Genomic DNA, 12,616 nt, shown 5'->3' on the forward strand with positions numbered 1-12,616 from the left:
CTTACAAAATAATTACTTTGCAAGTTTTCATGCGCCCACGGTACCGGGAGCGTTGAGTTTTGGTCAAGTTTGACAGATCAACGTAGAATGTAGATGTAGAATCATATGTAAAACTATTATCGATTACATCTAAATCCCTTTTCTCCTGGTCCATTAGTTTACCTACATATGATCAAATATGATATCTCAAATTTTTTTAAATTTTTGATTCTTTTTCGGAATTTTATCAAAACCGTCATCGACTTAGATTTTTATGTGATTAGAGAGTTTCCGGATTTTTTCCTCAATGATGAAAAATGAAGAAATGCTAGTGGTAATCAAATCATTGTGTTTAATAGTTCATTTTATCCATAAACTAATATCCCATGTTCTGTTACTTAACCCAAGCGTACAGCAATCCGTACTTCAATGTGTGTTTACTGTTTGTGACCTTGAAAAGCTTTATGTTTTGGTCTTTCTAAATATTGAATAGACATTGCGTTTTTAGCTCACCTGGCACGAAGGGCCAAGTGAGCTTTTCTCATCACTTGGCGTCCGTCATCGTCCGTCGTCGTCGTCGTCGTCCGTCGTCGTTAACTTTTACAAAAATCTTCTCCTCTGAAACTACTGGGCCAAATCAAACCAAACTTGGCCACAATCATCATTGGGGTATCTAGTTTAAAAAATGTGTGGCGTGACCTGGTCAACCAACCAAGATGGCCGCCAAGGCTAAAAATAGAACATAGGGGTAAAATGCAGTTTTTGGCTTATAACTCAAAAAACAAAGCATTTAGAGCAAATCTGACATGGGGGTAAAAATGTTTATCAGGTCAAGATCTATCTGCCCTGAAATTTTCAGATGAATCGGTCAATCGGTTGTTGGGTTGCTGCCCCTGAATTGGTAATTTTGAAGAAATTTTTCTGTTTTTGGTTATTATCTTGAATATTATTATAGTTAGAGATAAACTGTAAACAGCAATAATGTTCAGCAAAGTAAGATCTACAAATAAGTCACATGACCAAAATGGTCAGTTGACCCGTTTAGGAGTTATTGCCCTTTATAGTCAATTTTTAACCATTTTTCGTTAATTAAAGTAATCTTTTACAAAAATCTTCTCCTCTGAAACTACTTGGCCAAATTAATCCAAACTTGGCCACAATCATCTTTGGGGTATCTAGTTTAAAAAATGTGTGCCGTGACCTGGTCAACCAACCAAGATGGCCGTCACGGCTAAAAATAGAACAAAGGGGTAAAATGCAGTTTTTGGCTTATAACTCAAAAACCAAAGCATTTTGAGGAAATCTGACATGGGATAAAAATGTTTATCAGGTCAAGATCTATCTGCCTTGAAATTTTCAGATGAATCAGTCAATCGGTTGTTGGGTTGCTGCCCCTGAATTGGTAATTTTGAGGAAATTTTGCTGTTTTTGGTTATTATCTTGAATATTATTATAGATAGAGATAAACTGTAAACAGCAATAATGTTCAGCAAAGTAAGATCTACAAATAAGTCAACATGACCAAAATGGTCAGTTGACCCGTTTAGGAGTTATTGCCCTTTATAGTCAATTTTTAACCATTTTTCGTAAATTAAAGTAATCTTTTACAAAAATCTTCTCCTCTGAAACTACTTGGCTAAATTAATCCAAACTTGGCCACAATCATCTTTGGGGTATATAGTTTAAAAAATGTGTGGCGTGACCTGGTCAACCAACCAAGATGGCCGCCACTGCTAAAAATAGAACATAGGGGTAAAATGCAGTTTTTGGCTTATAACTCAAAAACCAAAGCATTTTGAGGAAATCTGACATGGGATAAAAATGTTTATCAGGTCAAGATCTATCTGCCCTGAAATTTTCAGATGAATCGGTCAATCGGTTGTTGGGTTGCTGCCCCTGAATTGGTAATTTTGAGGAAATTTTGCTGTTTTTGGTTATTATTATTGAATATTATTATAGATAGAGATAAATTGTAAACAGCAATAATGTTCAGCAAAGTAAGATCTACAAATAAGTCAACATGACCAAAATGTCAGTTGACCCCTTTAGGAGTTATTGCCCTTTATAGTCAATCTTTAACCATTTTTCATAAATCTAAGTAATCTTTTACAAAATCTCCACTGAAACTACTAGGCCACAATCATCTTTGGGGTATCTAGTTTGAAAAATGTGTCCGATGACCTGGCCATTCAACCAAGATGGCTGCCACGGCTAAAAATAGAACATAGGGGTAAAATGCAGTTTTTTGCTTATAACTATGAAACCAAAGCATCTAGAGCAAATCTGACAAGAAGTTAAATTGTTAATCAAGTCAATATCTATCTGCCCTGAATTTTTCAGATGAATTGGACAACTGGTTGTTGGGTTGCTGCCCTCCAATTGGTAATTTTTAAAGAAATTTTGCCGTTTTTGGTTATCTTGAATACTATTATAGATAGCGATAAACTGTAAACAGCAATAATGTTCAGCAAAGTAAGATCTACAAATAAGTCAACATGACCTAAATGGTCAATTGACCCCTTAAGGAGTTATTGCCCTTTATAGTCAATTTTTAACAATTTTCATTAATTTGGTAAATTTATGTAAATTTTTACCAAATATAGTTCTCTGTTACTAATGGACAAAGTTCATGATAGATATAATTGTAAGAAGCAAAATCGTTCAGTAAAGTAAGAACTTCAAACACATCACCATCACCAAAATACAATTTTGTCATGAATCCATTTGTGTCCTTTGTTTAATATGCACATAGACCAAGGTGAGCGACACAGGCTCTTTAGAGCCTCTATTTTTTATCATATGGGCCATCACATTATGTCAGTTAAAACTGAGACTATTATAGTAGTCTCAGGTTAAAACAAGGACTTATATTTGAAGGATTCGAATCTCATAATTTTTTGGAAAAAATGTAGAGAATCGTTGGATTTGAACATATCTTCTATACATTTTTAAATTGCTTATATTTAATCTTACACCTTATTGATAACCATGAAAATTCTTCTGTACATGTAAAAAACATTAAGACTTCAGACAAAATAATTTTCATCAAAATCAATCAAGAACTTTGTAAGTTTTTAGCTGAACAGTTGAACTACGTTTTATTGTGGGTTTTTTTCCCAAAATGTAGAATAATGCCCCAAAAATAATTACCCTCCTTTCTTAAATAATTCAAATTACATGAAGGACATGAACATTATTAACCAAATTAACTCTATCAATGTAGGAATCATTTGAGTTTAAGAAAATCTTTATTTCATTAAAATCCATCAACAACTTTTAAAGTTTTAAGGTGTACAGTGTGGTTTCTCCAATGATTCTCTACATATTTTTTATCGGGACAAGGATTGTTAAGAAGTTACCTATCCCTCTATATACGTCCCTGGTTAAAATAAGAAAATCACAATTAATAGTGTAAATTAATATGGATTAGGTCATGTAGGTAAATGATGAAAGTTAAAAAGATAAACGGGTGCCATCTACAATTTTCAATAAACAAAGATGGGATTAGATGGCGGACAATTAACAAAACAAAATTGAGATTTTTCTTGTATATTGCTTATGGAACACCCTGGCAAGCAATTTTTATGTGGGAGTATACTATGGCATGGAAATCAGTACTGAATTCGGGGAAAACATGTTTTGAATTTCAATACTTATCAGTCGCTTACGTTTGAATCGAGAATTCCTCAAAAATCATGGGGGTGACATTGGGGAATTTTACTGAAAATGGAGGGCGACATAAACTTCTCCCTGGAGCTTCTCTAGAGCGAAGAGGGGCACTTCGCCTGGTGTGGTGACCCCTAACAGAATATATATTACAAGACTATCGTATATTATTTGTAAAGTTAATACAGAACATTAAGAACAAGGTCTTGGTCATTTTCGATAAACTTTTAGAAACTTTTGTTTAGGAACATGTCATGACATCATCAGTCAGGGGTGCTACTTAAACAAGTGATTTCAGAATCACTTCTTCAAGTGATTTTGACTGTGAAATATTAAAAAAAATTCTATAGATAGACACAGACGTTTTAAAATCACTGAAACAAGTAATTTGAGAAGATCACTTCAATAAGTGTTTATAACTTTTTCTTGATATTTTTCTTATAAGCATGATTTTTTGTTGGTAAAAAGACAAGAATTTCATTGAAAAAACAACTATTAACATCTAGAAATTGTCTTTTGCTTGATAAGCCTGTCAATCATTACAATTATTTAAAATATGCATTTTCTGGAATAATTTGTAGATCAGGACATAACCTTGAAGTATATCATTCTAACTCTAAAGAAAACCAATCAGGTTACCTAATATTGTTGACCTTTGTCTGATAGTCAGACTTAGTTAATGAATATTTGATTACAGAACAATTCCCAAGGGCAAGGGTAATTTTAAAAGCTTTAGCGCACTAACTTACTGCTCAAGCCCACTGGTGAAGTTAATATCCATAGAAAAAGGGATAATTGATCTATGTCATTGTACATGTATGTGGGAAAATTATAGAAAAGTTTGTGAAAATATGGAAAATCAATGAAATTAGCATTTGAAGATCAAAGGAAACACCAAAATCACTTAAATAGGGGATAACTGAATTTATAAAATCACTGAAATAGGTGATAACGAAATCACTTGTTTAAGTAGCACCCCTGACTGATCATGGTCATCACAAAAATCAGATCTTCATTAATTAAATTTAGCTTACCATCAATTTTTATACGACCACAAAATTTTTTTTTTGGTCTTATATTGGTATCATATTGTCGTCGTCATTGTTTTCCAAAGACGGATGGTTTCCAGATAATAACTTTAGTATAAGTTAATAGAAATCAATAGAATTTTAACACAATGTTTATTACCACAAAAAGAAGGTTAGAAATGATTTTGGGGGTTATGATCCAAATGGTTTGAAAATAAGGGACCTGAAGGGGCCCAAACAAGCATTTATCTAGTTTCCGGACAGAAAGATGTGTATAAGTATTTCAATTGCACCACAATGTTCATACTATTAAGTAGAAGGTTGGGATTTATTTAAAGGGTTATGGGGCCATGGCCAACAGTAGGAATTAAGGGACAAAAACATTTTTGTATTTTCAGCACAATAACTTATGTATAACTATATGGATCTCTCTGACATTGTACCACAAGGTTCCATATAACGAAGGGTTCAGTTTGGGGTTAATATCCCTGAACATATATGTAGGAATAAGGGGCCTAGAAAGGGCCAAAAGAAGCATTTTTCTAGTTTAGCATGTTTAGACAATAACTTTTGTTTAAGTGTATGGATCTCTCTGAAACAAGATTCTTACTACAAAGGAAAGACTGGAATTGAGTTTTGGGGTTCTTGCTCCAAGGGAGAGGGGGGTCAATAAGATCACCCATGCTGAGTTCAACAGGATACAAACGTACATTGGTGTACAGTGTGTTGTATTATTACATTTTATGTTATTACCATTTATGAAATGAAGACTTACAAGGTATGGACAATAAGTCCCATTTACGATGTTGGCGGTATGGCCAACATATCCTAAGGACGTCATGGAAATGTGTCTGTCATGTCTCAAAAGAAAGGGGACTTTAAAATGATATAGTCCAATTCCTTCATTCATGTTTTGCTCTAGTATTGTCTAGCCTCTACTAGAAAATATCTTTGCTTGATTAGAAATATGAGAAAAGTTAGAAATAGAATGATGAACCTGACATATTTGTAAGATATGAAATCAAGGTAGTTTTTTCAGATTTTTCCCCCTGATTCTTATTAAAAACCCAGAGTCACTCGGCCAATATTCCTTGTTGCTCTGAGTCATTGAAATGTTTTCAGAGTTCTTGAAATGATGTTTTCCTGGTGTTCCATGGAAGAAAATCTGCTGTTCCTTACAATAACACATTGCATTTACAAAATACCAAAAGGTCATAAATCATGTGTTGATCATTTGCAAAATTTTGTTGTTGTAAACTTTATAACCACCATTTTTCAAGAACTCTACTTGTGTTTCAGGGTTTTCATTCATGGTTGTAGTCAAATATATGTTCAGAAGTACATGTACTAGGGGGACAAAAACAGACATATTTTATTGCCTAAGAAAAATACAACTTCACAGTTACAAATGTACAAAATGTACACCACAAATTTGCTTCAAGTTGGTTTTTTTTGTAAATTGTACATGAAATTTCATATATTTTTACTTAAATTAAAGTATGGCCCTTTTTGATTTTATTACCTGTTTAAAGTTTGTAGAACATGTAGAAGGTTATGGATATTTTAATATTTTGGCCTCAACACATGACATGCTCAAGAATCACTGATGAGACATAAAATGTTGAAATGTGTATGAGCTGGTATCTGGTACAGCAAAGTTGGTACTGTTAATGTTGTTGCTTCTAATTCTATAACTTATTTCCAATTTGATGAACATCTGAATCTGCAAAGATTATAGTTCAAAATACAGGAATATTGCCCACATATATACATGAAATACATGTGTAGATTTGCTTTAATATTACATTTAAAAGTCAACAGACATGAATAATTCAATAATGAAAAAAATATGTGGTATGATCTCCATAAGAGACCAAAATAACACAGCAATTAACAACTATAGGTCACTGTACGGTCTTCAAAAATGAGCAATGCCCATACTGCATAGTCAGCTATAAAAGGCCCTGAAATGACAATGTAACTAAAACAATTCAAACAAGAAAACTAACGGCCTTATTTATTTAAAATATGTTTAAATGTGTAATAATTCCCTGTACATGTGTAAATATACATTTATATATTTTAGGCTGAGATGTCACTGAAATAAAGTGTAATGCATCTTGACAACCAGCTGGAAATGAGTGGGTCTGAGATAATACACCTAAATGTAGGTGGCGCCGTTTACACTACGACAAGATCTACATTGTGCAGATATCCAGATTCAATGTTAGGAGCCATGTTTAGAGGAGACATTCCCTCAAGGCTAGATCTGAATGGACATTATTTTATAGATAGAGATGGGGAAATTTTTAAATATATATTGAATTTTCTCCGATCTTCAAAACTAAGTTTGCCAAATGATTTCAAAGATTACGACTTACTGTTAAGTGAGGCTGACTTTTACCAGATTAGTCCGTTGATAGAGTTAGTTATACAGACACAAGATGACTCCTCACAAAATAAATCTCATACTCATTACTTAGAAATTATAGAGGTTAGGATAGGTACAACTGCAACAATGCCGTCCAAAAACTCACGAGTAAAAACAATAATGATAGGAAGGAAAGATGTCATTTTGTCATTACCCATACAGTTGATAGGTGAGGATGCCATTGAACGCCTGGACACAACCAATGGTATGGATTATGTAGAACTAGAGTTGAACAGTGCGAACATCAGATTGAGGCTGGCAGAAACACTGAAAAACAGTAACTGGGAACTAGTTCATTCTAACTTGTCATCGTCATCATCAGTCAAGAGTGCCAATGGTGGATCCCTGTGTATAGAACAAACTTATAGAGATCGTTGGATGTTAAATCTGCCAAAAATAAAAAAGTTTGTAACATACATGTAGATCTTTTTCCATTTACTCATATTGTGATAAAAAGTGCTCCTTTGCCTTGCATGCTACACAGGTAAAATATCAGTGGTGGATCCAAAAGGGGGGATGTTTCAGGGGTTGAAAGCCCCATTTTGTTTTGAGGATCAACACATTCGAATAGGGACATAGGGTTGGAACCTGTTTCATGGTCATGTTTACAGTGTAATTGGTGGTGAATCAGAGATCTCAAAGAGAACTCTAATCTAAGGCAAGTTAGCAATCCTAGTCAACTCAGATCAAAGTTGATGGCACCTTACTGCGAGATGCACAACATTAGTCACTAGAGTAGGACTAATCAGAGCATAATGTTTTGGTGTATATGATGTTAATTGACATACTGGTATGATACTGCTTTATTCCAATCTATAATTTGACTCACTCAGAATTACCTCCCTTTGAATGTTAGATTATTAAATCCATTCCACTAAGAAATATATTGCTTTAGAACAGACATTCAGTCATGTGAATGTGCCAAGAACATGTACTGCAAAGGAGCATTATACTTTTGTGTTGTGTGGTTGGATTTGTTGAGTTTTATTTATTTTTATCTTTGTTGTGTTTGATAGTTTTAAGAGTATTTATAAGATGTTATACTTTTTGAAGTGGATTTTTATTTATTTTGATGTATTGTAATTTTAAGTACATACACAAATTCATCCAAACTTGTTAAGAAATGATTTTATTTCAGTATTAATTTCTGTAAAGAATGTTCATCTTATCATTTTTTGTATAAGTTCATATAATTGTGGCAGCATATCACATATTGTCATTGGTTGATTATGATAGTAACACAAATTACACATTGGGTTAGTTCCCAAAGTATCTTATATTGGGTTAGTCACAAAAATATACATATTGAGTTAGTCACAACATGCACAATGATACATAAATTGGGTTAGTCACAAAAAATAAAATTTAAACATGGGGTTAATCTTAAAAAAAAAGTGACATAAATTGGGTAGGTAAAAAAAATCACACTTTGCATTAATCACAAAAATGTCACATATTGGACTAGTCCCAAAAAAGACATATTTGTTTGTTAATAAAAAAATGACAAATTGGGTTAATCACAAAAGTGGCACATATATTTTGGGTTATTCACAAAAATGACACATAAAAGCTGGTAAATATGTTAATAGAAAAAAAGTAGAAATTCAAATGTTCAATGTTTTTAAAGGTCTTGCATATTAGCTGATACAAAGGGATACTAAGGAATACATGACATCAACTTTGGAATCTGTTAGTCACAGTTAGTCACAGTAAACAGTTAGTGCTACTTTAGAAATCTCTGCTTAGTTGGATTACCTAATTACCATTTATTTTTTATCTACATAAAAAAAACCTGGTATTTGGTTTGTCCTATTTAGCCATTCTAAAAATCTGTGCTATTCATTGACATATATGTGAGGGCCTCAGGGAAGATAAGTTTATTGTAGCTAACTGAGTTTCCCTCTTTATTAAAATAAGGAATTTATTATTATAATAACAGAAAAAAAATGACTTACGGAACATATAAAATACTGCCCCTATATATATATCCTACTGTAAGATCTAGTGTACCTTGTGGCTTCACTTTTTATACGACCGCAAAATTTGAAAAAAATTTCGTGGTATATTGCTATACGCCGTCGTCGTCGTCGTCGTCTGCGTTGTCCGAATACTTTTAGTTTTCGCACTCTAACTTTAGTAAAAGTGAATAGAAATCTATGAAATTATAACACAAGGTTTATGACCACAAAAGGAAGGCTGGGATTGATTTTGGGAGTTTTGGTCCCAAAATTTTAGGAATAAGGGGCCAAAAAGGGCCCAAATAAGCATTTTCTTGGTTTTCGCACTATAACCTTAGTTTAAGTAAATAGAAATCTATGAAATTTTGACACAAGGTTTATGACCACAAAAGGAAGGTTGGGATTGATTTTGGGAGTTTTTGTTTTAACTGTTTAGGAATAAGGGGCCACAAAAGGGCCTATAAGCATTATTCTTGGTTTTTGCACAATAACTTCAGTATAAGTGAATAGAAATCAATTAAATTTAAACACAAGGTTTATGAACACAAAAGGAAGGTTGGGATTGATTTGAGTTTTGGTCCCAACAGTTTGGGAATAAGGGGCCCAAAGGGCCCAAAATTAAACTTAGTTTGATTTTAACAAAAAATGAATCTTTGGGGTTCTTTGATATGCTGAATCTAAAAATGTACTTAGATTTTTTATTATTGGCCCAGTTTTCAAGTTGGTCCAAATTGGGGTCCAAAATTAAACTTTGTTTGATTTCATCAAAACTTGAATAATTGGGGTTCTTTGATATGCCAAATCTAACTGTGTTGGTAGATTCTTAATTTTTGGTCCCGTTTTCAAATTGGTTTTCATTAGGTTCAAAGGGTCCAAAATTTAATTAAGTATGATTTTAACAAAAATTAAATTCTTGAGCGTCTTTGATATGCTGAATCTAAACATGTACTTAGATTTTTGATTATGGGCAAAGTTTTCAAGTTGGTCCAAATCAGGATTCAAAATTAATAAGTATTGTGCAATAGCAAGAAATTTTCAATTGCACAGTATTCAGCAGTAGCAAGAAATCTTCAATTGTACAGTATTGTGCAATAGCAAGAAATTTTCAATTACACAGTATTGTTCAATAGCAAGAAATCTTCAATTGACAGTATTACGCAATAGCAAGAAATATCTAATTTCACAATATTATGCAATAGCAATCAATTTTCAATTGGAGTTATCTTTCTTTGACCAGAATAGATATTTGTGCAATAGCAAGATATTTCCAATATTCTTTGTAAATTTGAGTTATCTTTCTTTGTCCAGAATAGTAGTTGAATAAACTTAAATCATTGTTTTATACAATAATCAATGTATTTTCACCATTACTACCAACTGATAAATTAAAACAATCTTTACCATTCAGTGATAACAAGCACTTTTTTTTTTACATTTTAATATTTTATGATGTATTTATAAAATGAGCAGTTATTGTTGCAAACTCCATTAGAAATTTGAATTGAGATCAGTTTTGGAATAAGGGAAAGTTTTTCTCATTTCAGATTTCATACATAAAAATAAAATTTCTTCAATTTTTTTTTCGAGAGGATTATTATGCAACAGCATTGTGAATTGCTCAAAGGCAAATTTTTTTTTAAAGTTCATTAGACCACATTCATTCTGTGACAGAAACCTATGCTGTGTCAACTATTTAATCACAATCCAAATTTCGAGCTGAATCCAGCTTGAATGATGTGTCCATACTTTCCTCAACCGTTCAGGGTTAAACCTCTGCGGTCAAATTAAGCTGCGCCCTGTGGAGCATCTGGTTTGTGATATTGTAGCTCGCAATCTCAATTTGTTTGCCAACCCTTTTATGTTGTTGGCTAATTGTTTGATGTGTTTTATCATTTGATTTTGCCATTTGATTAGAAACTTCCTGTTTTGAGTTCAGTATTTTTGTGATTTTACTTTTTTCATACTTTTGGAGACGAATCATTTAACATGTGTATTTTAAATTTCTCTGTCTTGATCCGTTAGAATTATACATTTCATATCTTGTTTAAGTAAAAAATGTTTTTGATGTTTTGGCAATAAGAATATATTTTATGCTGGTCATTCTGAAATCTTCAACTGGTCAGAACTTTTAAGCTTTCTTCCTACCGCTTGTAGATAATTGATTCAGATTGTTGTAAATTAGTGTTTAATGATGACCAACAGATGGAATAAGGTCCCTTATTTATTGACCCAGTACAGAATTGTTTCCCTTGGGCTAAAAATAAATCATAAAAATTGTACTCATTTGAAGTCTGAAAATTTTGGTAATTTTGGAGTCTAGCTTATTTGTGTTTGGTGATATCTAAGAATATAAGAATTTTGTAAAAATATTAAAAGAGCACTAGCTAGTTTTATAAATACATTGAATTCCATTTTAATAGTAAAAACCTTTCATTCTGTAAAATATCAACATGTTATTTAGAAAAGGTTATTTCTTCTGATTTAGATTGGAAATAACTGATATAAAACACATATATCAATAACATTAATGTTAAAATGGAGTCTAATCTATGTCATTTAGTCTCTGGTGGAGAGTTGTCACATTTCTAATCGTACCAAATCTTCCTATTTTAATGTGTTATATAAGTTATCTCCATGATCATATTGGTAAATGTCACACACATAGGATATTCTACAGGTTTTTACTCTTTGCTGAATGTTGAGTGATTGCAAACAAAACATAAGTTTAAATATGAAAGAAAGTTGGGTATACATCTGTGAGACAACAACCCAGCAACACCATATATCAATAACAACAAAAAGGTGATACTTTATAGGTCAACATACTGGTTTCACTAATAAATAAGAGTCTTTACCACTTTTTGTCCTTAACATGCATGAAATATTTGCCTTAGTGCTTAGAAGTTGTTATGCATTCTTGACATTGATTTATTAACTTTTGTATATCATATTTTGTTGTTTTTTTTGGTTATTTTTTATTTTTATAATTATTTTTTTGGGGGGGCGGGGGGGGGGGGATTTCTTGGATTTTTTTCCTCAAAAACTACAAAAGACCAATTTCTATTTTCCCATAAGGATTCATTCTATCTGTAATGATTTTTTTTTAGCTTAGTACCAATTTGTAAAAGAGTTTCCTGCTTATTCAAAAAAAAAAAAGGCGAAGAGAATTTAGATTAAAATAATGAATCACACTTAGTCTAGCTTAGTCTCAGTTCAAAACACTTGTTAATTAAGAGCATTATAGATATATACAAAGAAAATGTTAATTTTGATGATAATGACCAAATGCATGCTCTTTTAATATATATCTCTCTATCTTCTAATCTTAGCTTAGCTTTTTATACATCTGTATATGAGTACTACATGTATAGTATATATGCTTATCTGTTATATATCTGTATATCAGCACCTGTTATATCTCATAGCTCTATATAGAAAGGTCTGGATGGGGTTTATGTAATGGAAAAAAACAGGCAAAATTTACAGAAAAAAATAACTATAACTTTAAAGAAAAGAGAAAAACGTGACAAAAGATTAAGAAAAACGGAATAATG

The 12,616-nt window shown here is 32.2% G+C and overlaps 1 protein-coding gene across 1 annotated transcript; it reads left to right on the forward strand.

Moving 5' to 3' along the window:
• The first annotated feature begins 234 nt into the window (after positions 1 to 234).
• Positions 235 to 12,056, forward strand: LOC134685005 (BTB/POZ domain-containing protein KCTD1-like). Its single transcript, XM_063544339.1, has 2 exons — positions 235 to 313; positions 6,760 to 12,056. The coding sequence occupies exon 2, from the start codon at positions 6,787 to 6,789 to the stop codon at positions 7,525 to 7,527; it is 741 nt and encodes a 246-aa protein (XP_063400409.1). The 5' UTR covers positions 235 to 313; positions 6,760 to 6,786; the 3' UTR covers positions 7,528 to 12,056.
• Positions 12,057 to 12,616: the final 560 nt, after the last annotated feature.

The sequence above is a fragment of the Mytilus trossulus genome, chromosome 9 (assembly GCF_036588685.1).
Source record: "Mytilus trossulus isolate FHL-02 chromosome 9, PNRI_Mtr1.1.1.hap1, whole genome shotgun sequence".
NCBI classification, from domain to species: domain Eukaryota; kingdom Metazoa; phylum Mollusca; class Bivalvia; order Mytilida; family Mytilidae; genus Mytilus; species Mytilus trossulus.

What these genes read in the sequence shown, in the direction of transcription:
- LOC134685005 (XM_063544339.1), top strand. Translation starts at nt 6,787, where the DNA reads ATGCATCTTGACAACCAGCTGGAAATGAGTGGGTCTGAGATAATACAC.